At 50.0% G+C, this 25949-nt stretch overlaps 10 protein-coding genes across 10 annotated transcripts; 4 read left to right on the plus strand and 6 right to left on the minus strand.

The window, feature by feature from the left end:
• Window positions 1–291: 291 nt before the first annotated feature.
• T069G_00151 (heterokaryon incompatibility protein (HET) domain-containing protein) lies at window positions 292–1986 on the plus strand (the record flags this gene model as incomplete). Its single annotated transcript, XM_056167361.1, has 1 exon — window positions 292–1986. The coding sequence occupies one exon, from the start codon at window positions 292–294 to the stop codon at window positions 1984–1986; it is 1695 nt and encodes a 564-aa protein (XP_056032677.1).
• Window positions 1987–2260: 274 nt separating this feature from the next.
• On the minus strand, window positions 2261–3164 carry T069G_00152 (uncharacterized protein; the record flags this gene model as incomplete). The annotated part of the gene is made up of 2 exons (XM_056167362.1): window positions 2261–2802; window positions 2861–3164. 2 exons carry the CDS (start codon window positions 3162–3164, stop codon window positions 2261–2263), a joined length of 846 nt encoding a protein of 281 aa, XP_056032678.1.
• A 985-nt stretch (window positions 3165–4149) lies between these two features.
• On the plus strand, window positions 4150–7726 carry T069G_00153 (NACHT domain-containing protein; the record flags this gene model as incomplete). The annotated part of the gene is made up of 11 exons (XM_056167363.1): window positions 4150–4220; window positions 4292–4344; window positions 4492–4597; window positions 4718–4742; window positions 4798–5220; window positions 5362–5764; window positions 5825–6177; window positions 6394–6517; window positions 6593–6646; window positions 6941–7439; window positions 7591–7726. 11 exons carry the CDS (start codon window positions 4150–4152, stop codon window positions 7724–7726), a joined length of 2247 nt encoding a protein of 748 aa, XP_056032679.1.
• Window positions 7727–8250: 524 nt separating this feature from the next.
• On the minus strand, window positions 8251–9542 carry T069G_00154 (uncharacterized protein; the record flags this gene model as incomplete). The annotated part of the gene is made up of 2 exons (XM_056167364.1): window positions 8251–8468; window positions 8708–9542. 2 exons carry the CDS (start codon window positions 9540–9542, stop codon window positions 8251–8253), a joined length of 1053 nt encoding a protein of 350 aa, XP_056032680.1.
• Window positions 9543–13313: 3771 nt separating this feature from the next.
• On the plus strand, window positions 13314–13802 carry T069G_00155 (uncharacterized protein; the record flags this gene model as incomplete). Its single annotated transcript, XM_056167365.1, has 1 exon — window positions 13314–13802. The coding sequence occupies one exon, from the start codon at window positions 13314–13316 to the stop codon at window positions 13800–13802; it is 489 nt and encodes a 162-aa protein (XP_056032681.1).
• Window positions 13803–15713: 1911 nt separating this feature from the next.
• Window positions 15714–16505, plus strand: T069G_00156 (uncharacterized protein; the record flags this gene model as incomplete). The annotated part of the gene is made up of 1 exon (XM_056167366.1): window positions 15714–16505. The coding sequence occupies one exon, from the start codon at window positions 15714–15716 to the stop codon at window positions 16503–16505; it is 792 nt and encodes a 263-aa protein (XP_056032682.1).
• A 1346-nt stretch (window positions 16506–17851) lies between these two features.
• T069G_00157 (ras family domain-containing protein) lies at window positions 17852–18858 on the minus strand (the record flags this gene model as incomplete). Its single annotated transcript, XM_056167367.1, has 3 exons — window positions 17852–17950; window positions 18008–18082; window positions 18145–18858. The coding sequence occupies 3 exons, from the start codon at window positions 18856–18858 to the stop codon at window positions 17852–17854; spliced, it is 888 nt and encodes a 295-aa protein (XP_056032683.1).
• Window positions 18859–20577: 1719 nt separating this feature from the next.
• On the minus strand, window positions 20578–21547 carry T069G_00158 (sulfotransferase family domain-containing protein; the record flags this gene model as incomplete). Its single annotated transcript, XM_056167368.1, has 4 exons — window positions 20578–20861; window positions 20925–20959; window positions 21019–21331; window positions 21385–21547. 4 exons carry the CDS (start codon window positions 21545–21547, stop codon window positions 20578–20580), a joined length of 795 nt encoding a protein of 264 aa, XP_056032684.1.
• A 749-nt stretch (window positions 21548–22296) lies between these two features.
• Window positions 22297–23224, minus strand: T069G_00159 (formyl transferase domain-containing protein; the record flags this gene model as incomplete). The annotated part of the gene is made up of 2 exons (XM_056167369.1): window positions 22297–22577; window positions 22642–23224. 2 exons carry the CDS (start codon window positions 23222–23224, stop codon window positions 22297–22299), a joined length of 864 nt encoding a protein of 287 aa, XP_056032685.1.
• A 1005-nt stretch (window positions 23225–24229) lies between these two features.
• T069G_00160 (PAP2 superfamily domain-containing protein) lies at window positions 24230–25559 on the minus strand (the record flags this gene model as incomplete). The annotated part of the gene is made up of 2 exons (XM_056167370.1): window positions 24230–25252; window positions 25320–25559. The coding sequence occupies 2 exons, from the start codon at window positions 25557–25559 to the stop codon at window positions 24230–24232; spliced, it is 1263 nt and encodes a 420-aa protein (XP_056032686.1).
• Window positions 25560–25949: the final 390 nt, after the last annotated feature.

Genomic DNA, 25949 nt, shown 5'->3' on the forward strand with positions numbered 1-25949 from the left:
CTGAGCAATCACACGACAAAGCCTTCTATTTTTGCACCACGCTGGCCGCATGAGAAACGCTCATCGCTTCCTTGTCCTCGCTAACTAATTCCGTGCTTATATCTGACATTGCATCCTGATGCTCAATTCCTGCAATGGCAACCGACCTGTTTTATATCGGCGGGGCACATCTCTCCAGGCAACGATATTTACACCGATTCTTCAAGCTTGATTAACTGTTAAACTCCAAATAGAGAGAATGAGATAGAAGAGAGTCACAGTAGAATATCATCGAGCCAAGACTAAACAATCATGGCGAAAAAAGTCTCCTGGCACGACCAAGTCCTCCCCGCAATCAACTCCCTCAAATCAGAAATCCGCACTCTCCAGATCAAGCCCGGCCCTCCAGACTCCCCCCTACGCTGCAAATTCCACGTAGCAACCCTCGACGACCTCGACTTCCCCTATGAAGCCCTTTCTTACGCCTGGGGAACCGACAATATCGACTCCCATGAAGACATCTTCTTCGGAGACAACAATGTCGGAGTCACGCCCTCACTAGCCGATGCCCTCCGGCGACTGCGGCTCCCCGATCAACCAAGGCATGTCTGGGCCGATGCTTTGTGCATCAACCAGACGGACAATCTCGAAAAGTCGCTGCAAGTCTCCATGATGGGCCGCATCTACAACAAGTGCAAGCAAGGCGCCATCTGGCTCGGCTCCCTGGGCGACATTTCTCAGACCGACGCCCAAGCAGCCCTCGACACCCTCTCCTGGATCGCAGGCGACCAAGACCCTCCCCCCTGGCTAAACGACGAACAGAAAAGAATCACCGTCGCAGCCGCCTTGAAGGCCGTCCTCAACGTATCTTGGTGGAGCCGCATCTGGACCGTCCAGGAAGCAATCCTCCCCCCAACAGCCACCATCTACTGGGGCCCCTGCGAAATCCCCTGGGCCGTCCTGGACAAAGCCTCAGAGAGCTTCTTCAACGACACGGCTCCGGCAATCCACCACGAGTTCTGGGACAACGGCTGCCTCTTCGACCTCCAAGGCTCCCTCCGCGGCCTCAGCGCCTCCCGCGAAGAAGAGCTCTTCCAGCTCCTCTGGCGCTGGCGCTTCCGCTCCGCAACAGATCCCCGCGATAAAGTCTACGGCGTCCTCGGTTTTCGTCAAGACGTCTCTCTCCCCTCGGTTAAAATGTGCAACTACGAAGTCGACGTGCGCACGCTCTACCACACCGTGACAATCGACCTCATCGGCATGAGCACCGACCTGCAGCCCCTGATCGGCCGCGGCGGCGAAGGAACCGATATCCCAGGCCTTGCCTCGTGGGCCGTCGACTGGAGCGGCGTCAAGGACGAAGCCAGACGCAGCAAGTGCAACTTCTGGGACCACCACCACTGGTGGCACTGGGGCGGCTTTGAAGCAGACCGCGGTATGTTCGGTGTCGGCGAGGGCCTCAGAGTCGAGGATAACAACTCTGCCCTTCGCATCTGCGGCCTGAAGCTCAGCCGTGTCGCTCTGGTGGAAGAGATTGCAGCTGGCGAGGATATACCCGGCGAGGGCTCAGTTGCTTCCATCTTCCGCTCATACGGCAACCGATGGGGTAAACTCTTGTCAAGGTATCACGAGCAGTTCCCAGACAAGCTCTCTGACGGCGGATTGACGGCATTCCTGGGCCTCATCACAGGCAGCCTATCGCCAGATGGATCAGACGATGAGGACAACCCCAACGAATGGGTAAATAAAATGGTTCGGTCACAGGCCATCTTCATCACCGAGGATAGACATATTGGGCTTGGCCCCCGAAATGTTAAGCCAGGTCAGGAACTTTGGATTATTGGCGGATGTAGGGTGCCGGTAATCCTGAATGCTCTGCTAAAAGCGTCTGATGAAGAGCCAGATCCGAGTTTGACCTTCCACAGCGAATGTTTTGTCTATGGTGTCATGAAGGGAGAGGCTGTCGAGGGTCGAGAAGAAGAAGTGATTGAAATCTTACTTCGCTGAAACTGCATATTGGATTAGTGTCAATAGAGGCTATGAGCTAATAGCAAAAAGGAGTTATTAATGGTTGAATCAGGCTTTTACGGAACTGTGTGCATATTTGGATAAAGATGTTCTGTTATCAAGCTACTTGTAATTCTATCGAGGTCGAGTCAACGTTAGGACCAATGTGGTGTGAGAGGGTGTACATAGGCGAATAATCTTCACCACCGAATTCACTTGATCCATTTGCAACCCGGTGCTGTCGTTTGGAACAACATCACGTACTCAGTTTTTTTCACTGCCCAGCCTTCAACGATGTTGCGCCCAATTCGTGGGGCACCGGTTTCGTGGGAGTTGCTGTCTCGGCGTCGTCATGAAGAATGTGCTCCTGTCGTTTTGCCTTGGCCGGAGTGGCGAGATCCTCTTCCAGAGTGTGCGGAGCTCGTCGATTGGTTTGAGCGGGCTGGCGAACATCCTCATGCACAGAGTGTACCTTGGCTGGTGAGGGTTTGACGTTGGCATTCGTGGCTGCCGTCTTGTTTTCGCTGGCAGGGACCTGGGCTTGATCTCCTCGGACAGCACGCTGCTGCTGCTGCTGCTGCTGCTGCTGTTCTGTCTGGGATTGGTAGAGCATTTGATCATAGCAGCCATATGGTGGCTGCGGCTTCTCCTCCGGGGCCCTGCGGAGCCTCTCACGAAGGATAATCTCTTGCTCGTTCCTCAGAATTGTATCGCGTGGAAAGCAGCAGCCATCGCTAAAATCTTGTCTCCGGGTTCCTTCAAGCCCAAAGTAGCTGCGGACGGCATATTGCAGTGATCCAATAGTGAAACCATAGACTATACACGTTGTTAGCGATGGCTGGATATGTGTTTACATGGCGAAGAGGCGACATACAAGGTATGCAAGCGGCAAAAGTAACAGCATCTCCGTAACAAAAGGCAATCTCTTGATCATCCTCCACATCTTGGCCATAGATGGCCATTTCCAACCGAGCCCAGGCTCGAGCATACATGCCGCAAATCCAACCAGAGTCTTCGGGTGTCGATGGATCAGCGTCTAGACTGGCAGGGCTCGCGAGCCACGCCACTTGTTGGTCCCCGGATGTTCTGGGTTTGGGGATACCATTAGCACCTGGCAAGCATAGCGAGAAACGCAGGAGGCTAAGTTCTGCATCTTCAGATGTCGAGCAGTGACACATGGCTGCGTGATGGCAATTGATTCATAGTCGAGAAATTGGCCAAGGGCGGCTGAGCAGAGAATGTGCTTGTGGGAGGAAGAAATTGATGCAAAAGATGGCAGCAAAGGCAGCTCGAATGGCCATATAGAGAGGAACTGCAGCTGGTTGGAATGAATGTTGGTTGGGTCTGTAAAGCTGATGGCGGTGATGTTATGGTGATGTAGAAGAAGAGAAAGAAGCAGTGAAGAATCAACAAAGTAGAAAAAAGAAGAAACCATGGGCACAAGCAAGAGGAAGGAAGATTGGGAGGCACGATGACAAAGCGAGGTTTGGAGATTACAACGAGGAAGTCGCCATGATACAGGTATGCTCTTGGCACAACACACCGTTGATATCTTATCTGCAATGTACCTACATAAATTGGTAGGACGAAATGGCAACCACTAAGGTTTCGTACCTGGAATTTCATCTCTCAATACTTAATTAGGTTCGCAATGAGCGGACTTTCTTGCAAAGAAGTGCCGTTCATGGACCAAATACATCTGGGTCTGTCGGCTGTACCTGATTTGGTTGCTGTGCGTGTGCTATATGGGGTGCATGCACCTAAGGCGAGTACTGCGAAGGTAGATCAAAGGTTTGCTACAGATTGGCCTAGTTAAACAACGAATATTGTATGACCTGATGGTAGAACAAAGGTCACGACTCCCTTTGCAAATTTGCTTTTAAAATAAACTCGGTAACATACCTAGGCGACTCTAACGCACGGTTGTTGTAACAATGATGCCCGAATATCCTCTCCAATAAGATTCTAGGTTATCACATCGCGGGTTGGGCTTCGCCACCCTGGACCAAAAACCAACATAGCCACATGCATGCATACTTACCTCAGCTTAGGCCCGTCTGCCTAGGTGATCTGCCTCGTTGAATTCCCCAGCCTAATATTCTCAAACCGTTAATCTTTCGCATTTAACTATCTTTGCAAAGAAGGTTGTATTGAAAATAGGACATGTCGAATATTATTTTGGACACAGGGCTATCAGTTGTCTACGAAGCTGAGAACTCTCCGCCAGTCGTCGAGTGCGTCTGTATAATGCTTTTTCAGTATGTAGTAGAACAGGCACAAGGCTAATTGATCTTGTCTCTGGCAGCATTGTATTCGTCCACGGCTTGCAGGGACATCCGTCTAAAACATGGACTTATCGTTCCAAGACCCCCGATATACTCGAACCGTCAACGTCAACAGGCGAAAGAGAAGGGAGGATAAGCAGAATCCGCCGTATGCTCTGGAAATCGTCAAATACTCCACCGACGGACTGCGCGCAATCAAGCACTACTACACTTCCTGAAGAAAATGACAGCCATCATAAGCCCGTATTCTGGCCTGCCGATTTGCTTCCCAACGAATGTCCCAGTTCGCGCATTCTCACATTCGGCTATGATAGCAAGGTTACAAAGTATAGAGCCGGTGCGATAAACCATAACAGCATTCTCTCGCACAGCAAAGATCTTTTATTTTCTTTGCACAGAGAAAGGCATAAAAATCTAAACCGTCCACTGGTTTTCGTTGCTCACAGCCTGGGGGGGATTGTTGTCAAAGAGGTAGGTCTGCCCTAGACCCTAGGTGCGGATAGCAATTTCTAAACTGTCCTTCAAGATGCTTGTGAGATCATCTTCATCCTCCGAAACTGAGCTTAAAAATATCGTCGAGTCAACTGCAACGATAGTTTTTCTTGGCACACCGCACCGCGGTAGTCAGGGTGTTGCAGCACTCGGCGAAGTGGTGCGGTCTCTCGTCAGCTCGTTTGGCATGGAGACAACGCCTGTCATTCTCGATGCCCTGGGATTAAAGACAACAGATTTATTACGAGCGCAAGAAGACTTTTCCACACTGTGGCAAAAATATGACTTTCGAGTCAAGACCTTCCAAGAAGGCCTCAGTCTGGCAAAGCTCAAGAAAAAGGTGGTTCCCGATCACTCATCGTTGATTGGAGATTCTCGTGAACGTGCCGAGACGTTGCAAGCCAATCATATGGAAATGTGTCGTTACTCAGGGAAAGACGACCCAAATTACTATAAGGTAGCTGGAGAGCTTCGTTCTATGTATCACTCAATTCTGAGGCTTAAGACGATCGATTCCCTAGCGGTGCGGAGAGTGCGGCGAAATATTAGGTCAATACTGAGTGCCACCTCTTCGAAAGGAACGCCCGATGTGTATGAGGCTTGCCTCATGTCTCTGTGGTTTCCTACTATTAATACTCGGTACCAAAGTCTGGAACGGCCGGCCGAACAGACTTGTTCTTGGCTATTCAATCTTGATTTATATCGAGACTGGTTGAGCGGCAGAACTAGACAGGAGAGCAATGGCCTTCTTTGGTTGAAGGGAAAACCCGGCGCAGGTAAATCGACTCTCATGAAGGAAGCTTTCCGTCGGGCCACGCTGGAGCAAGTCGAATCAAATCACTGTACCGCTGCTTTCTTTTTCAGTGCCAAGGGAGATATGCTTGAGCACTCAACTCATGGTCTATTCCAGTCCTTGTTATACCAACTTCTTTCTGGAGACAGAAAAAATCTCCGGTATTTCCACGAATTCTGGGACGAAAAGAATAAACTCAAGAGAGAAGGTACAGGGGCAGAGATGTCCATTTGGACAGAAACAGAACTTAAATCTCTCCTTACATCAGTCCTGCTTAACCTGTCAAAGACGACGATCATCTTCATTGATGCTTTGGATGAGTGTGATGAGTCTAGCATACGGTCAATTGCATACTTCTGGCGAGAAATAACCAACTCTGCTTATGAAAGGGGAGTGGATCTCAAAGTCTGTCTATCCAGCAGGCACTTTCCTACAATCACCCTATGCGACTGTCCGGAAATAGTCGTTGAACAGCACAACCATGATGATATTGCGACATATGTGAATCGCAAATTCCAAATCTGCATTTCTACCCAAAAGCCGAAATGGGAGCTGTTGATAAAAAACATTCTGAGCAAGACGGATGGCGTATTTCTTTGGGCTGTCTTGGTTGTGGAGGATGTGCTTAAAAGCTGGGACGATGGCAAAGGAATGCCATACTTGGCCAGACTGATCGCGGACGTACCAGAAGAACTCGAAACTTTGTTTTCCGACACATTCTCTACCCTTGAATCTCACGAAAAAGAATTAACTGTCAAGTTCTTTCAATGGGCTATTCTGGCCACGAAACCACTCCGTCTTCACGAGTGGCGTCACATACTGGCTTTCATTCGACAGCCCCTGCTCAAGTCACTTAGTGATTGGCACCAATCCGACAATTTCATCGAAAACGATGAGCAGCTTGAGAAGCAAATTCGAAGGATATCTAGAGGCTTGGTTGAAGTCAATAGAGTCTATGCAGGTGATTCGCAAGAGGGTATAATTGAAGATGTATCGATCCATGCAGGAGCGGGATCTCTTGATCTCGAACATGGAGATACTAGGATCGTCCAAGTTATACATGAATCCGTGCGCGAATTCTTCCTGAAGGGTGACGGATTCATAGTGTTGGATCCGGGCCTACGGCTCAATCAAATTGGTAATGGTCATCTCTCCATAATGGCGACATGTCTAGATTACCTCAACATTAAGGAATTGGATGCACTTGTTCAGGCACGAATTTATGCAGCCACACACATAGTCAACCTGAGAGATGGGGGGTCATCGAGTACTACAGGCAGTTGGGTTAAAAGTGCATCCTCTGGGGAGGGTATATTGCTTGAGTGCCTCCCTCAAACTCAGTTGAATATGTCTAACGACGGTCAACTCATTGCTAATTCTTTAGCCGATGTCGATTATGCAGATTTTCATGATTCTATATCCGACAAAGATCACCGGCTGTTAAATGAGAGACCAAGAGCAAAGGAAGAGGTCATTTCTGAATCTGAGATGCTGAAATCGTTGGTCTTCAATCCTAGCGCGAAGATTGTTGAATGGTTCGCAAAGGACGACGGTGTTTCTTCTGCTAAATGGACATCTCCGGGCTGTTCTCCTTGGGTATCCCTCTCCGACCTTTCTCGAATGAGTCAACAGCGAATTCTGGAAGATGATCCGGCGCTGCTCTCATATGCCCTATTTAAGCTATTCACACATGCTTTGCTGGCTGATGAACAAGGAGCTGATCTACGGCCTTTTATGGAGCGCTTGAAAGATGGAGCAACGTGGGCTCGCTGGGTGGCACTCAGAGAAGACATACCACATGGGACCAAGGTTAGCTCATATGGTCTCGACATGGGCCTACGGGCATGGAAAGAAGAAGAAGAGAGGGAAAGAGAAAGAGAAAGGTTAGACAGAGAAAGGTTAGACAGAATGAAAAAGGTACTGAAAAGGGAAGAAGAAGGGGAAAGGGAAATGCATCGAGGGGGAATGCTTCGAAGGGGAATGGAGAGCATGTTGGGAACGGAGGAAACGGAAACGGAAGCGGAAGAGGAAAAGGCATGGCGAAAAGAATACAAAGCGAGGGAAGCAGCCTCTGGTGGGTACCTTTTTGAGCTGGACGATTATGAGAACAATCATCATCGTCGTCGTCGTCGTCGTCGTCGTTCAAGACGAAGTCGGACTCGAAGTGTAGCCAGTTTTAGCTCTGCAAGTAGCCATGACAGCTACTTGGGGGGCTTCAACATCAGCCAGATCCCCGTGGCAGCTCCACGTCTCACGAGGGGTCGTCTAAAGACCCCCCGTGATATGGAATTACTAGGGGGACCTAACTACATGTACATGTGATTATAAAGCCCCCCAAGTACCTGTGTTTAGGTACTGTAGAATCATCGGGGATACATTCCAAATATGCCCTTTCGCATCTGGATGTAATATTGTAGAATTCGACGCATATATGACTCCGCACTTCGTAAGAGGATAGTAGTCGTGGCCCTACGTGTATAATACGTGTACTTGCGAGTGGCTACCACGGAACTACTAAACAGTGAACGGTGCAAGGCAACTCATGCCACTAAAAGCAAGTGTCACAGGGCTTTAGAGCTATCTCAGCAAGAGGTCGATAGTGCTGCCTATAATTGACTCTCAAGGGCTTCTCAATTAGCTATCTATGTAGTCTTTCTCAATCTATCGCCTTCGTCGCATAATCAGTAAAACAAATTAGATCACAATAATAAATGACTCCTTCTCCTCCTCCTCCTCCTCCTCCTCCTCCTCCTCCTCCTCCTCCTCCTCCTCCTCAACCTCAACCTCCTCCTTATCCTCCTCAACCTCCTCAACCTCCTCATATCTCTCGTTATCTCGCCTATGGCGTCTCGGGAGACGCTTATCCTTGGAGACGACAGGAGTGAGCGAATTCTGGTTACGGTAGGCTGCGACTAATAGCTCGAACCGTGGGCATCTTCCATCTCCACGTCTTCATCCTCATCATCTGGTCCAGGTGCAAATTCGACCGCCTCCTTTTCGGTCAAGTGACCGACGTGGTACGCAAGTATACGAAGAGTCGAAGTGCACAAGTACGTGCCCGGGGTTGCCCAAGCCTTTCCGACGCCATCAACAAGGTGATCCCGCCACCAACCGGGGACCTCGTGCCGTTGTCTCCTCAATATACTCATACAAAACGCAAAGTATAAGTATTGAGCAGAGGGTCGAAAGTCGTTCCGGAACTGCAACGAGCGCCCATGAAGCTCACGACCAAATGGGACCAATCCAGACGATTTATGGGTATCGGGATCGTCAAGGCAATGTACTTTCCAACAGCCTTTTCGTGGGTCTCCATCTGGTACGATGACCAAGCGTGCATCGTCGAAAGCCGCTTCGTACTTGTAGTATATTGGGATGCCGTTCTTGTCTGCCATTAGATGGCCATCTTTGTCGCTAAGTGGCCCAAACAGGTGGCGCGCAGAAAGCTTGCCCACTTTGTACCGAACAATATGGGCTGCCCTCACAGTGGACGCCGGAAGGTATTTGCCAGAGATTACACACCACGCCGTATCCAGATCTACTGTATCGTATGCTTTCAAAACCTTCTTTCGGAACCTTTCTTGGGCACTTGGATCTCTTGAAGCAAACAAAGACAGCCTTGCTACATCATGTGCCTTGCAGCGACTGATCAAAAGATCCAGATAGGCCCCATCCGTGTTCTGACGGTCATGTTGCCAAATCATATTATCCATGAGTCTACCGCTGAGTTCGTGACGAGAGGTTTGGATAACAACAACATCTCCTCTCAAGGCTGTGATCAAACGTTCCAACTGCTTAATCTGGGACCGGTACTCGTCTTCCCCCAGATCGAGGCTTCCAGTGTGCCGTACATAGTTGAGCTTTATGACGCGTTTTTCAGTTTGGGCTAGATATGCCTTCTTGCTTTGAAGCCTGTCCTCGATGATGGACTCGCCCTTTTGTCTAAACTTGTCGATCTTCCGCTTCTTTCCGTGACGGTTGCTGCCCATGACTTCCTGTACTGGAAATTTTAGTAGATGTAGGTTAGCTTTTGTAAGGGAGCGCCGTTCAGCCAGCACCCGAATTTTACTATATAACAATAGTAGCAGTTACTAGAGAAATATAGATATAGTAGCAGATACTCAAAGAACTGGTGTATAATATATCGTGTGGGTGTTCAAAATCTTTTCGGTCTTGGCTTTTCTGTCCCCCGCCTTGTTGGCTTCGCCTCGCGGTCAGTCCGGTGTCACTTTCGAATACCAATGAAAGAAGAAGACGAGAGCGCAAAGAGCAGCAAAGATGACCCTTTATAGTTCCAAAGTTGCTTTGAGATTAGGTGGGATTTGAACTCACCGTAAACTTACTTCACCGCCACAGTCGAAAAGGTTCAATGTTGTAATGTGTACGTGGGCATCTAAATGTTATCTGCCCGCCCTAACAAATGCATCCATCTAACTCACAATGCGTTCACCCGTCTGGCATATGACATTGCTGCGAATACCACCTCTACCTTTGCATCTATGCCTAATATGTCGACTAATACCTCTTTCGTTGATGAATTTGCAGAGATATTAGATCTGCTTGATCTTCTATTCTTTTATCGGACCTACTAGATCTAGATCTATTATATCCACGATGCCTGCTCGGGTAGATTTCAATCCTGTGGTAACTGGATCTACTCTTGCCAAGTCTACTACATATACCACGCGGCGCAAATGCGATATCAATTACGGTTCAATATTACGGCTACTATGACCGCCTAATATTAGTTGCATGTTTACCGATTTAGGCATCTGTCATTATATAGAACGTATTTTATTTAAATAAAATCTTTAACACGCAATGATAATCCAATAAGACATGAGAAATTACTAATTTTTCTTCTCGATCAAAACAAATTCGGATCATCACACAAAACTCAACTAAATAACGCCTCTAGACTCCGCACCCTGTGTATGTACTTGCGAGTTGCCACCACAAAACTACATACATGTACTACACAATGGACGGCGCAATGCAACTCATGCCACTAACATTAAAATGCCACAGGGCTCCAGAGCCATCTCAGCAAGAGATCGATAGTGTGCGATACTAAGGGATTTAGCCAGAGCAAGTGTGTTGTTCTAGAGCCCGAGGGCTGGAAGCTGCCGAAAGTGGCACATGGAAACGCGGGGATTGGATCTTTGGGCATCCACTAGGCGCCACTCTTACGCGCCACGGAATGAGTTTTGAAACGATGAGGGACAAGCTAGCAGCTGGATGGCAGAATAAGCCCCTGAGCAGATAGATAGATACGAGTAGATAGATAGATGGCGGTTTCTTGGGCTGCGTGGTGGAAACAAGTGCGAGGAGTGGTGGAAACGACATCAGTAGTATATGATGATGTTAGTATCAGCATGAGAACTGGACTCGTATGCGGATGCAGATGCGGTCATCGCAGTCATTAAGCTGGTGGCGATCCTCATCGTCTGCAAGGGGGTCAATTGTGTGTCTCGGTTAAGGGGAAGAGGAAGAAGCGACAGCCTGAATGGAGAAGCGATATGGAGAGAGATAAAGAGGAGAGAGATGATGATGATGAAGCCAATGGCTACTAGCTTGCCGAAAACGACACCGTCTCTTCTAAGTGTACTGCATAGCAGCATCACCAGTCCGTCATCCGACGACAAGCTCCAAGTCATGCAACGAGCCATTGAAGAACCGTCAAAGCCTCCTTCAGCGCAACATGACTAAGGAGACGTGGACGTAGATACGCCGGCGGTTCGTACTCGTAATAATGCTCGAACCCAGATGGCAGATGCACAAATGGGCCAATGGGTGGAGGGCATATACGCGTGGTGGCCAGGGATTGACTCGGAGCCATTACTAGCATCCCTGGACGGGGCCTCTCCACAAATGGCCCCAAGCGGAACAACGGCTGCGTTGTCCATCAGCGGGGACGGCATGACATGACTTTTGGGAGGAGAATCTCGACTGTTGTTTGGTTCGGTTGCAGTGCGTATGTGCAATCTGCAGGATGATTGATTCCGTGAGTTGGGTTCATGTTGATGACGCTTGCATGTGCCAATGCTCCAGTGGTTAACCGACTTTTTGCTGTCGATACAGACACGCAAGGCATTGAATCGTATGTTCCATTGTGTTGCTTGTCGCTGTGTGGTCTCTTTCGTACTCGCCAAAAAGGAACAAAGAAGACTATCGCATCCCCGTTTTTGGAAATGACATGCTGAGACATGGAAGATGAAGAGAGGCAAGACAATCCTCTATTGTTCACTGTAGCTGTAATACTCTAGATTATCCTCATCCTCATCCTCATATCGCCATATCATATCAAATGCAAGCAATCATCCAGTGCATCGCCCCCAATCCCACCAAAATCATGCGAGTCCCAGTCCCCTTCATCTGGCCAGCAGAAAATCCCACGTTTCGCCCAACAAGCTGGGCATTCGCCACCCCTGCCATTTGATCCAAATTCCAGAGGTTCGTGGCATCCATTTTTCCCCTGCGTCTCGGCTGCAGCAGCTTGCAGCAGCTTGCAGCAGTACAGGACCACTAACACGCAGACGCTAGTGCGCTAAACCTTGCGGCCGTAGTGGCTCTAGCGCGCAGCTAGCCGGGGCTGTTCTAGGCTCTGGGTGGCCCGAGCGGGAGGAGGCAATCTCGCTGAGCCGGACCTTGGCGAGTCCCCTGGCAGCTCTGCAATGAGCCTTTCAATGCGAGATACCTGGGGGCCTGTCTCTCGGGTACCTGACGAACAAGGCAGATGCTACTTGACAAGAGTATGCAGCTCTGTGCTGTTTGCGGCGTACTCTTCGGCAGTTGCACCAGGTACTCCAAGTACATCAAGTACACGCACCAGGTACCTGCGCCCGCTAGCGCCAATCTCTCTCCCCCCAGCTGCAAACGCCTCGAGCTTCAGGTTTCTTCCCTCTTTAGCCCAAGCCAAGAAGTACCTTGTCCGCTCTCTGCTGGTCTAACTCCAAGCAATTCGCCTCCCTCTTTTCGATATCAGGCTGCTCTCTTCTTCTTCTCGACTTTCCCCCTCTTCTCGGTTTTTGTCTCTCGATTCTGTCCAATTGCCCTTTATCCTCATCTTCCTTCATTCATCAAGGATAGATAATTCGATCTTCATTTATCTGATTGGATATTCGTTCAATTGGAAACATTTGAAGCACCCAGCTTGCATCACATCGTCAAAACAGGTCCAAGCTCGCCAATGTCAACCTTGTAAACCGCATTCATCTCTCTCTCGTGGTTGCTTAGCACCACAGCGTCTCTCCTCTCTCCTCTCTACTTTCTTTTTCTTTCACTCTCCTCTCCTCTCCGCTCTCTCTCTTCTCTTTTCTTCGCCACAAGGCTCCCTCATTCGAAATTCGACATTACCATCGCCACACGAATACGATTCCCCCTGCCACTTGACAAACCTGTCACCAGCTGCATTGTTCCATTCTCCAAGCTTCGTGCAACCCACAGGTATGATTTCTTTCCCTCACTCTATTCGCACTTCCCGTTGGCCTGCATGTGCCGGTGGTGGCAACGTCAGGTGCTCCCCACGCATATTTTTTTTTTATTTTCGTCTCTGCGCACAGCCCCTACAAACATTCTCCCTTGCATATATCCAAGATGCTGACTTCCGTCTCCCAGACAGCCTTTTTTGTACACTCTGTTTTGCCTCTTCTTGCTATTGTTCTCGCCTCTTTTTGATCTGACGAGAATCTGATTTCGGCCATTCTTCCCACACCTCGTCACATATTTGCCTTGCCCTCATAACCACCACCACCATCATCATGGCTACTCCCGACAAGAGGCAGTCTACTGCCAGCGTTGTTCTCACCAGAGAAGTCACCGTCGAAATTTCTGTGCCTGACAAGGCCCTCACCCCTACCGTGGGCGTTTATGCCGTGCCGACCAATGCCACCTCGGTCACCAGCATCACCTCCAACCCAAACTCCGACAAGACGAACACCAATCCCTTTGATGCCGACATTGAAGCTCTCAACTCTCACAGCTCCTTTGACAAGCCCCTCCGAAAAAGCATGACGCTGGATGCCAAGAAGAACTGCCAAGTGTGGCCCGGAAAGGACCACTGGGAGAAGCAGGCCCAGCAGACCAAAGTGAAGCGAAACAACTGCGCCTGCATGGCCAGCCTGAGCCCGCGTAACAAGATCATTGCCAAGGTCCTCATCATCGTCCTGGTCGTGGGAGTCGCCGTCAGTGTTGGCTTTGGCATCAGCAAGCCGCTGGGCGCACCACTCTGGGGCGACAAGTCGAACTGAAAGCAAACATGCTCCTCCGTGATGCTTCCGATGACGAAACGTCGTACGAACCTTTTTTTCTTGCAGGTCCTCCCGGGCCAATATGCCGACCGCTTTGGAGTACCACCCATCTCCAAGGCCCTCTACTTCTTTTTTTCTTCGCCGAGTCACATTGTGCCGCCACTTCTCTTGTTCTTCTTTTATTCAACTGTTCATTGTAATCATGTATGGCCCTGCGATAGCAGAGTGAGGGAGATTTCATATCATAGCCGGGCGTTAATGGAGTTGTGTGGATTTTAGCCCCAATATTTGGAGCGCATTTACGGTAGAAATACACGCAGGAAAGGCCGCTGGATGGAATTGTGCCTCGTCTATGAGCTCCGACCTCGAGTACGAGTTCAAGTTGTTTTTTTACAGTTACCTATATAAAGGGATACATAAAAGCATACATGCCAGCACACATTACGAGTTAACCAAGCAGTGATTCCATTGTTGCAATGTCACGATGCTGTCTTGTGGATGGCCTGATTTGTCCGTTTTGGGATTTCTCTTCCATTTTCTTTGTTCGCCTATTCTTTTGTGACTGGTCTCTTTTTTTTCTTGCAGTTGGCGCTGATAATGACGGACATGTTACATGGCGCACTGACCCCAGTAAGGGGCTTGCTGCAACGGCCTGATTTCTGACAATGAATCGGGTCGGCAATTGATGTGATGATGCCAAGACGTGAACTTGAAGAGCAACAGACGAAATACTGGATTGATGCAGGCGTGCAATGCAGAGCAAAATACAGATAATTTTTTTTTTCATGTGAACAAATGAGATACGCCAAGGGAGACGGAGATGGCCGCATGCAGCAGTCGGCGATGGTTGTACAAGCTCAACTCTAATCGACGCCACTAAGGGAGCAGAAGCGCCAAGTCAAAAAGGTATGGACCTCGTACTAGATACGGAGACATGGGCCAAGACGTGGATTTTACGCGACGATTTAAACCAAGATGCAAAATCCGGAGTAGATCTGTACCCAAGAGACGAGCTGAACTGTTGAATAGACGTCAAAGGTGGGCACACGAAATACACGTATATCAAGCACGCGCGCATGCACTTTCGAGGTTCTAATAATAAAGCGGTTCCTGTCAAATGTGGAAAAAATGGGCTATACACGTATTTCGATTTCATGGTGTGAAGCGCCGCGGGAGATTTCGTGGCCAATCAAGGTTATGCCGCTGGTGGTGGTGGGGCGGGTGATTCGCAGAGGCGCTTTCAAGATGGATGTGTACACAGTTGGTTAGTACAGTGGCTTTTATATAATAGATCTAATATCAATGATGTTTTTTATAGGAATTTAGGTTATATGTGTTGATATTGCAGTTTATAAAGAGATTTTGGATTAATATCTATAGGTCTAAAGGAGGGATTTGTAAATATTATTGTGCCTGGGTCGTATAGATAGTGTAAAATGCTGCATATCTCACTCATCGAAACATCAAACGGTATTAAACCAAGATAATACAGTTGTTTCAAGTAACGTTTTGAGATTGCTTTATTTATTATTGTATATCATGTTGCTTTTCATTATAGCACTCTCATATCAAAGAATAATGGATGGCAGCTGCCACCAGAAGAGAAAAAACAGGCAGGAAGAGCTCACCAGGTGGCTGCCAGCTGAAGAGGCGACAATACCAGATGGCAAGAACTGATTGTGCTGCTTAGTCAAAAGAAAGAAGCGAAGACAAACGAAAAGAAGAAAATTTTGCATTTTATCTTCGGATGCTTTAGAAATCTTGGTACTCGCCCTTTTTCCTCCTTTCCCAAAACTTTTGTGCAAGCTTCGTCCTCTCCCCGAAGCAACTTTGCACGCCTTCACCACAATCATCCCAGCAACCAAACTACCCAAAAACTCTTCGATTCTATCTCTCAAAGCAAGCTTCATCATGGAGGGACAAAGACCTTCCACTGTCTACCTCGTCATCGCCATCATCATGGCCGTCCTCATCTTTCTCAACATCCTCATCGGCATCGCCTACCTACTCATCCCCAAGGACTGCATCCGCTGCGGCCCCGAGAACCAGCAACCACCTCGTCGTAACCCGAACAACCTTGCTCCTGCGTACAGCCTTCGCTCCATCTTCGTCTCTGGCTCTCACGGTCGTCGCGTTGCCATCATCAACGGCTTTGTTGAGGTGGATGATGACTTTGACGCTTGGGCGTACTGGGCGACGGACTCGGAAGAAACGCTCAGGGGAATCACCACCCATTCGCAGTCTCAGCCTCAGGGTCAGACTCAGGTTCAATCTCAGCAGTACCCCTACGGTCTTCACAGAGATGCAGGTGCAGGCATAGTCAGCACCAGGCCATCTGCCGCTGCCGAGTATGGCTACCAGCACCACAACGAGCGCATGGAGATTCCCCTCGAAGGCACTGTTGCCAGAGTTCCTGCCCACAGAACCAGTGGTGGATTTGCCTTTACCGAGTACGACCTCGAGCCGCCCATGGAGTACGCCGCTGAGCGAGCTGCCTCGCGCCATTCCCACCCTCTTGCTCGTGGTAATGAGATCGACCTCCCGCAGACGCCTACGCCCACGGTGCGTACTTGGGGAAGAGACAGCGACGCTACCATTCGAGCTGTCGTGGACAATCCCCGGATGAGCGTTGGTGGCTCGAGGCCCAAGAGTTACCGCTCTGAGGGACAGGCTGCGAACGACCCTGGCCATCAGGGCTATTGAAGGTACGACGAGTATCCGCGGGGGATAGAGTGAGAAGAATGGTCGGGGCAAGGAGACATACTAAACAAAAAAGCACCAAAAAAGGAACATCTCACCTCTTCATGGCACAGGAATCTGTAGGGTGATAGGGGACATCGGCTGCATTTAGATCACTTCTTGCTCGTCGAGGCACTTGGCTCGTCTAAGGTAAACGCATGTACGGGATACACAAAACAGGGAACGGGGACAAATGGGAACAATTAACTACCAAGTCTTGGTATGTAGAGAGCTTGGCATTCAAGCTCCATATAATCACGGTATCGTAAATCGCCAAACTTCAGCATGCAAGTTCACAGTATGTAAGTTCACCACCCAAGTTCACCATGTAGGTTCATCATGTAGGTTCATCATGTAGGTTCAGCATATAAGTTCACCATCTAAAGTCATCATCACATCAGAGTAACGAATAAGCAAAGACTGGATAAGGATTCATCTCACACCATCAAACATGAGCATATTTCATGGACTGTCACATTAACTAAAAGTAAGATTCAGAACACTGGCCCAGCCATGTCCCCCAATTCGCCATCTCGTTCTCTTTTCGCAAAAAGTTCGCATTGCGCTTGTCTAAAAAAAGAAGCAGAGGCGCCTTTCACAGCCCTGTTTTTTTTCCTTCTAGTTCTCCGTATAGTGTGTGTGCCCTTTCCTCGAGCCCTGTTTCAAAAGTAGAATTGATAGTGAAAAAAGAAAAGAACAAGAAAAGAGTAAAAAAAAGAATAAAGTGTTAAAAAAAAGGATGGGGAAAAAATACAAGTAACCTCCGTCTCTCTCTCTTCCTCATTTCCTGTGTTAGTGTCCTCCAAATCCAAACTAGTTAATGCTCAGGCAGTTGTTGGTCTCAATGTTTCAATGTTTCTGTGTACTTCTTACGGCGTCTCTATTACGCCGTTTGTGTTTGGTCACCGCTGAGGAGCGTCGTTGTTGTATCACCAGAGGTAGTCTATCGTGGTGTTTCTGGATGCTCGGTGCCGTGGGTGCAGGAATTCGAGTATAAAAGCAATAGGTAAAGATGGCGAAAGGACGATCTTCAAAAGGGTGGTTACAAATGCGATTCGTCGTTCCATCGTCCTTGTTATGCATGGCGAATGGCTGTCTTCTCGTCCTCGGGGGCAATAGTAATCCGCCATCATCTGTGTCGCTGGTCTGAATGCATGTGCTTTGTATTCTGCTGATGCCGCTTGTACGGACGGCTTGCGCGAGCACTCATCCATTAAAATGTATTATCGTAAAGAAATGACTTGGCCAGAAAAGAACGAGAAAGGAGGGTCTAGTCAAGCCTTGAAGTGGGAGCAAAGCGCTATAAATCATCAGACAGACTGATATAATAACAATGGCTCGCCGACGTTTTCGATTTCGGGAATGGTGCACTTGAGATCAAACGCTTTGGAAAGGACAATTTTGAATATCTATCAATCAGATTAGCTTCCCGCAAGATAAGTACGAGCGCGTAAAAGCAATCACACCTTTTGTACGTTGATGCTGTGGCTTGTACTTGAGAAAATCAGTGATGCCCGCATGGCTTTGGCAAATCGTCTCGCCTGGAAGTTGGCATTTTGTCAGCAAATCATCCTGCAATGTGTTCCCGTCACAAACAACCTACCTGGTTGGAAATCTCCTCTTGATCCTGGATTGGAAAGTTGACAAAGTGGTCGTACTTGGTGCCAACCAAGACGGGAATTGCCGTCTTGTTGAAACCGCGGCCCTGGCGGTACCACTCCTTGATGCTGTTGAGCGTGCTCTTGCGCGTCAGGTCAAACATGAAGAGGATGGCGACAGCGTCATTGCAAACCAGCGGCAGCATGTTGACAAACTCGCGCTGGCCGCCCAAGTCCCAGATGGAAAAGGTGATTTCGGTGTTGCGGATGGAAATGGTCTTTTCCATGAAATTGACACCCAGCGTCTGGATGTAGTCCTCGTCCCAGCTTCCCTCCACGTATTTGACCATGAGCGACGTCTTGCCGATCTGGGCATCGCCAACCATGCCGACCTTGATCACCACGTGGCTCCGGCCGTTGGATTGGTCGCCTGAGCTTGGCCGATAGTCGTTGTATGGCGGAGGTGCCGGGTTTGACAAGCCGCTAGCTGGCCTCGAAAGCGATCCCGACACGGGCGGAGTCTGTCGGCTCGGGGACTCTTCATCCTGCCTCAGGCTGCCGGCAAGGCTGTGGTCGAGCGAGTGGCTCTGCTGGTGGTGGAAGCCGTTGCTGGAAGCGGCCTCTGAAGCGCCGTCGAAGCCGCCCATGGTGTCGTCGGGGCCCTGGCTGATGTCGGCTTCGTGTGGGGGAAGAAAGTCTTGCTGCTGAGAAATATCCATCTCCGTGGTTTCGACGGCGGCGGCGTCGTGGAGCTGGTCTGAGCGGGCCGCGATGATGGTTGATGAATCCAGGCTGAACAAAGGGAGAGAAGGGCGGTAGAACAACGGCAGACGACGGGGCGCGGCGAAATGAAGGAGCGGAATGAGATTGAAATCAGGGCGGGTTGGATTGGTTGGTTTGTAAGGCTCGTCGGGTTTCGGATTGGAATCAGCTCGTGGTCACGTCGGCGCGGGGATCAGCGGGCGGGCGGTTGCGCAGGAGCAAGATTAAAGAAGGAGAGAAAGAAAAGAGAGAACGAAGAAGAAGCGGAAACAAAGGAAACGGGTCCAGTCCAGGTCAACGGGCAAAGTCAAAATGTCGAGGTTTTGAGTTGCTTTGGCTTTGGGATGGGATGGGATGGGATGGGATGAGGGGTGGTGAGAGCAATGGTGGAAGACAGATTGGGCCTAGCAGGGGTTTGTTTGTCCGGGTCTTGGTCTGGGGGATTTATTTCTGGCGTTAATCTTCTCAAGGGAAACAAAGGCTCGGGCCGGAATTACAGAGGCGCCGCCACCTGATTACAGTGAGCGAAAGCACGGGGCATCAGCTGCTCTCAACTGATCGAACTGAGCTGGATAATTGATTGAAGCCTAACATATGAATAGAGTGGAAATGGAACCAATGGATTTGCGCTACCGAGGTGCTTCTCGCTGGGCATCAGCGGCCTTTTAGTGGTCAGCATGCAGAGCATAGCACCTGTGCTGTGCTGTGCTGGCAGTTCATATTAGTGGGCGTAAAGGGGGCATGGCGATGCGTGACTGACGTGACGTGACGTGACGAGCTGAGATTTGATGGCAGAATTGGGCGGGACGAGATGGGGGATTTTTTGCGTTTGTTTAATTCCAGCAAGGGTGTACATAAGCGAGAAGAGGGTGGGGATGCTGATGACGATTGATGATGGGTGATTTAAAAAATGAGATTTGATGAACCTATTGACGGTATAAGTTGAGTGTGGTGTGTGAACGTGTAAGTGTGTATGAGTGTATGATTGAGTGAGTGAGTGAGTCTCATACAACTTCCTCTATTTCACTCAGTACCTTTTCTGTTTCTCCGCCGACGATTGAACCTTGATTGCTTAGATACTTTGGACGTGCATTAGAACATGATTTCCAGCGCTCCGTAATCATCATCCAAGCTCCTCGTGTTATGCTGACGGTTAATTCCAACCCAGCCAATCACACGGCCAGGCTACGCCCCCAAAGGCATCAACAATCGACGCACAAAACAAGTGGCTTGAACCATGTACTCCGTAGCTACATGACGCTTGGCTAGATCCAGACCAGCGCAGAAGTCAATCAATGTCCCGGCTACCGGACGGGAATATTGTAAACAATTTAATGCAAAACAAACAAAGCAAAACAGATGGTTTCAACAACAACTCTTTTATTTGCTGTTCCGTAATGGATGGCACCTTATCCCTTATCGATTCCATGTGCTTTTTGTACCTCGAACGGCTCCATGTTAGGCATGTCGTCTCACGTGACGTATCAGCTCTGCCTGCCTTGTTACTGCAAGTCACTCGCACTCCATCGGCGCTTCAAGTGACTGCCGACTTGCACCATCACTTGCACCATCACTTGCATGACTGACCGCTGATGTTTTCAATACGCATGTCGTTACCTTAACTCATTCTTCATTCATTCATACATTCATATACATATAGGCGAATATCAGCTTCATCAAATCGACGACAGCAAGGACCTCCTCCAAACTCCCATCCCAACCCACGCAAACAGGCCCACGCCCCCCAAAATGCCCAGCCAAATCAGCATCGCCGTGCGAAACACCCCCCTGGCAAACTTTTGCATAGCCTCACCATCATTTGCGTGAGGAAATGGCTCGTTAGGGACCGGCTTGTCGAGAAACTTGGCCAGTGGCTCCCAGCCTTCTTTGAGGTCCATGGTCAAGAGTCGATCTTTAGGAACATGGTTGTGGACCCATTCATTGTGAATGAGGATGGAATCTACCCAGATTAGCACCACGGTTGCAACAAAGTCACTGCCCGTAATTGCACAATTACACCTACCTCGAGTCATTGCCGGTCCAAGACGGGTTGATTCTCTGCCCACGAATATCAACATCAACAAAAAACAACAGTCAAGCGCACTGCCTCGACTCACACAATCTGTAGGTATCTGAACCATGTTGGCGCCCACCTCCATCCAGGACATGGCCACAGAATCGCCTTGAGCACCGACATCGACCCATAGCCGTCCTTGAGCAGTGTCTGCATGCTGTTAAACCATCGATCCGGATCCCGCGTCACGAGCACCACCTTGGCATCCGGGTACAGCTCGACCAGTTCGGCAATGAAGGCGTTGGTGGGAACATCAGTGACGGCAGCAAAGCCGGCCGTGGCCTCGCGCAGGAGCTTCATGAGGACGGGCTTGTTATTGCGGTTGGCGAAGGCGTCGCACCATAGCTTGACATAGGCTGTTTCCATGAGTGTGAGCATGAGCACAAGAAGCATGAGGGGCTGGACCAACCGTCTTCTCGGCCAAACAGCTGCGTTCCCCCATGCATCACCGGCTCTCCCAGCAACCTTTCCAGGGCCAGGGCCATGGATACAGTGCCGGTGCGGGAGTAGCCGGCGCCGATGACCTGCACGGTCCGGGTCCGGTCGGTGGGGATTGATGGAACTCCGCCCATTTTGACGGCGCTCGACGAAAAGATGTAATACTTTGCTTTTAAAAGACGTTGGTATCGCACTCTTAGTATCGATCAGAAAGCTAGATTACGACAGAGGAGGTGTGCTGCCCTTATACTGCCCGAGCGCGACCACCATCGGATCATCGGCAGCATATACTATGTGCTACCCCCCTACTTTGGACGCATCCTCATCACCTGTCTGCCGTTACAACACCGGCAGGCCTCTCAAAGATGCGCTAGGAAATGCCAACTGACATCACCAAGCTTGTTAATCCCCTACTGGGCTTTAAACTTGAATTCGTTTTCGAGAAGGATCATCCAAGAGGCAGCCTCTGATTCCGTCTAGCTTCGGAAGTCGGCGATCCTACCTCAGCACCCAACTGGACGCAGGACTGCACTTGGAATCCTGTGCCCCATTTTTATTAATAGAACCCAATCAACAGAGGAAGCCAGGATTCTCTCTCTTCCTTGTATTCATCGGCGATAGTTGTCTTGGCGCTGTGGTTGTCCTTGGTTGATTCGCCAACGTCGCTCTTTGTCCAATTGCAGCCCTGGCTTGTGGCTGCCCGAGCCGGGTAATGAAGACATCAGTGGGGGTTTTCACGAGCATGTGGAAGTGGTGAGTCTAATGCCGCTGTGGGTATGTAAGAGCAAGTTTGGACTATGTACGGATGCTGATGCATCGCCAGATATATACGCTTACACTTTCCGTCGTGTCGCTTTTTTTCACCCTCATAAATTCATCATATTTAGAACACAACAGTCTTGTGTCCGTTCAAAAACACTCTTCCTTCGGCATACCAGCGAACCGCCGCCGCCAGCACCTGCGTCTCGACCGTGGATCCCTCCTCTGTCAGCTTCTTGGGGTCCATGCTGTGGTCGACTCGGGTGACTTGCTGCTCGATAATGGGGCCTTCGTCGAGATCGGCCGTGACAATGTGCGCCGTGGCACCGATAATCTTGACTCCGCGGTCGAAAGCCTGGTGGTAGGGCTTTGCGCCGATGAAGCTGGGCAAGAAGCTGTGGTGGACTGTTGGTCATTGTGTTAGCCTAAGGGCATGGGAATGGGACAATGCGACAGGGGTTCGACTGACTGTTGATAATCTTTCCGGACATTTCCTCGCACAGCTTGGGCGACAGCACCTGCATGTATCGGGCCAGGACAACCAGCTCAATGTTGTGCTGCTTGATCAGCTCCAGCACCTTGGCCTCCTGCTCCAGCTTGGTGTCCTTGGTCACCGGTATGTGGTGGAACTCAATGCCGTAGCTCTTGGCCAGGGCCTCAAAGTCGGGGTGGTTGGAGACAATGATGGGCACCTCAATGAGCAGCTGGCCAGTCTTCATGCGGAACAGCAGGTCGTTGAGGCAGTGGCCAATCTTGGACACCATGATGAGCACGCGGGTGCGGCGCTTCAAGGGCCGGAAGTTGTACTTCATGCTGTACTCGGTGGCGAGGGCCTGGAAGTCGGGCTCGAGGTGCTCAGTCGACGAGGCATCGGCAACGTCCGGGGCAGGGCCAAAGTGCACGCGCATGAAGAACTTGTTGGTGACGGGGTCGGAGAACTGCTGCAGGTCGAGCACGTTGTGGCCCTTTGCGGCGAAGATGCCGGTGACGGCGTGGACAATGCCGGGCTTGTCGGGGCAGCTGAGGGTGAGGATGTGACCGGAGGAAGCCATTGCGACAGATTTCGCGGGTTGATCGGGCGTTGAAGCGCAAGATTGCTGTTGGCGAGTGCGATATCGCAGAGGAGAGAATCTCGAGTTGAGTCGAGATTGCTAACGATGACGAACTACGTCAGACACTGGAGAACAGCAAACAGCTAAACGGACAGCTTTCAATTTCAATTGAGCAGTTAAAGAGGAGAAAGAAGAGAGTTGAAAAACAAGGTTCGACGCCGCGCTGGCTTAAAAAAAAAACCAATTGGAGCAGAAAAAGAGTCATCCGGATGTAGCTCGGCGAGTTTGGCCTCTGACTCTTACTATTTACTAAGTAGCTGAAATATTAGCTGAGCCCAGCCCAGCTTCCAGACTCGGGAGGAAAACTCCCCCCACTGCGGGCTGCTTAGCCCTCCGGACCGGTAGCTTTGTTTAATTTATTCTGCATCGCGTAAGCTGTTTTGCAAGACTATTTAGTAAGAGTATAGCCTGAATGATTTTCTAGATGCTTCTCTTCTCTTTTTTTGTGACGGTTGGAATTTCAGAGTGTGAATGGGGCCGAGAACCGGGGCTGGTGGAGCTCCGGTTGTGGTGTCTTGTCGCTTTTGGCTATTTTGACATGTGTCAGATCGGACGTCTTGTATTACTGGGTCTGTGTCTTGGTGGGATTGAATTATGTGATACGAGAAAACAGTAACGTTGATGAGAGCATCTTGGAATGAGCCAATAGTCAACCTTGCATGCCATATGATGATCGAATCAACAATATTGATAACTTTTTTTTTTAACACAAAAGAATTGTATACTAATTAATCAACTGCGGGTATTATAAAACATTAACCGTGTAGAAAAAGCCACGCCCTCATTAGCATCATTGCTCATTACGCATATCCAGATGCAATAACACGAACAACACCACAGCACGCCCAAATTTTCAATCTCTCGTACAACACAAAAGAAAAGAAACGTTTCTCAAGAAAGAGACATTGACAAATTGAGTTGGCTTAAAACTGCCATGCCAACATCTTACACCATCTGCTCAGGAGGGTGTCCAACCGCCCGTCGAGGCATCGTTGGGTTTGCATACTCTCCATTGGCCGCGGGTCCAGCGCCATTAGTATACCCAGCGCCATTAGTATGACCGGCACCGTTGGTATATCCAGCACCGTTATTATATCCGTATTCATGCTTGCCATGGTGGTGTCCATATCCGTTGCCAACACCATTAGTCGTGCCACCGGCAAAGCTCTCCGTTCCCCATCCAACACGCCTCGTGAAAGTTGAGTCGAACAAGTCGCCATTGCCCACGGTATACGGGAACGCCACGCCGCGGTTCAGCGGGATGTGGTTGAAGCGCCAGTCCCAGATAGATGCGTACAGCATGCGGTATGCGGAAAAGGCCATGATGGTGCCAATGATAGCTCCGGCGACGATGTCGTACCAGTTGTGGAACTCATCAATAGTGAGAGCACCGCCGATGAGGACCGCGCCGAGGATGGGGGCGTAGACGGCGATGAGCTTCCACATTGCCGGGTGGTAGTTTGCAAACACCTTGAGCTTCGCGTTGAGGTACAAAGAGAGGTAGACGAAGCCAGCGAAAGCCGCCGTGGTGTGGCCGCTGGGGAACGATTCCAGGCTGTCGTCAATCTGGTCTGGGTCTCCAGTGCAAATGTCCCGCGTGAAGTAGATCTGCTGGAATCCGGTTCTGTCGAGTCCTGAAGTTGTGACGCGGCTCAGATCAGGCTTGCACACGTCGAGAAAGTGTGGGCGAAGGCCTCCGATGAGCCACTTGCAGAACACTTGGAACACGGCTGCGCAGATGAGAGAGTACAAGAGACCAATGACACCGTTGTTGACGTCCCAGAATGAGCGGATGCGGATCTGCATGACGAGGATGATGAAGATGGGGATAATGGAGGCGAGGAAAGCTGCCAGCCAGATGGGAACAATCTCCTTGCGAAGAGGGTAGCCGAATTCAGGCCAGACGATTTCTCCATCGGAAAAGGTGACGGGGAACGAGCGTGTCGGTGCAGGTTTGGCTTCGTAGACCTAGGTGAGACGTCAAGTCAGCTTCGTTACTTGTTTGCATTTGCATCTCTGGTAGAGCTCGACTTACACCGAGGCCGATGGCTCCCATAGCCACCATGGTCAAGATGTCCAACCAAGTGACTCTGAGCCACTGTCCAAAGCTAGGACGTAAGTGCATCGCATACGGAGTGTGTTGGCGACCACGGCCAAATCCTCCACCACGACCGAGTCCCCATCTCCGTTTTGTTGTCGTCGTCGGAGCCGTCGTAGTGTTAGCTGCTGGGGCCTGTGCCGCAGGGGCACGAGCTCTATTTCCAAAGAGAGCCATGGCCGATGACTGTAAGCAATCCCCAATATGGATGATAGAAATCAAGCGATGAGAGGTTGAGCAGAAGAAAGACAAGTCCAACTAGAAGTCAACGCCGCGGCACCTCCCTTTATCTCCCAGCACCAGCACCAGCACCCAAACCCAAACTCATCATCATGATACACTCCTTCCAACAAACACGCACGCAAAACCACCAAATTCAAGATCGTCACCTCCTGACGTCAACCACAACCTTTTCCACCGTCATCGCCACCCGCTCCAGTGGCCCTGGGCCGTTGCCATCCCGCTGCCCTGTCCTTGCCTGTCCTGCACTTGGCTTGTCCCCCCTGTCCGCTCCCGCAAATCAAAGAGGCCACAGCCGTGAATAGCGTCATACGTGCAACAAGCTTG

This window comes from Trichoderma breve, chromosome 1 (assembly GCF_028502605.1).
Source record: "Trichoderma breve strain T069 chromosome 1, whole genome shotgun sequence".
Taxonomy (NCBI): Eukaryota; Fungi; Ascomycota; class Sordariomycetes; order Hypocreales; family Hypocreaceae; genus Trichoderma; species Trichoderma breve.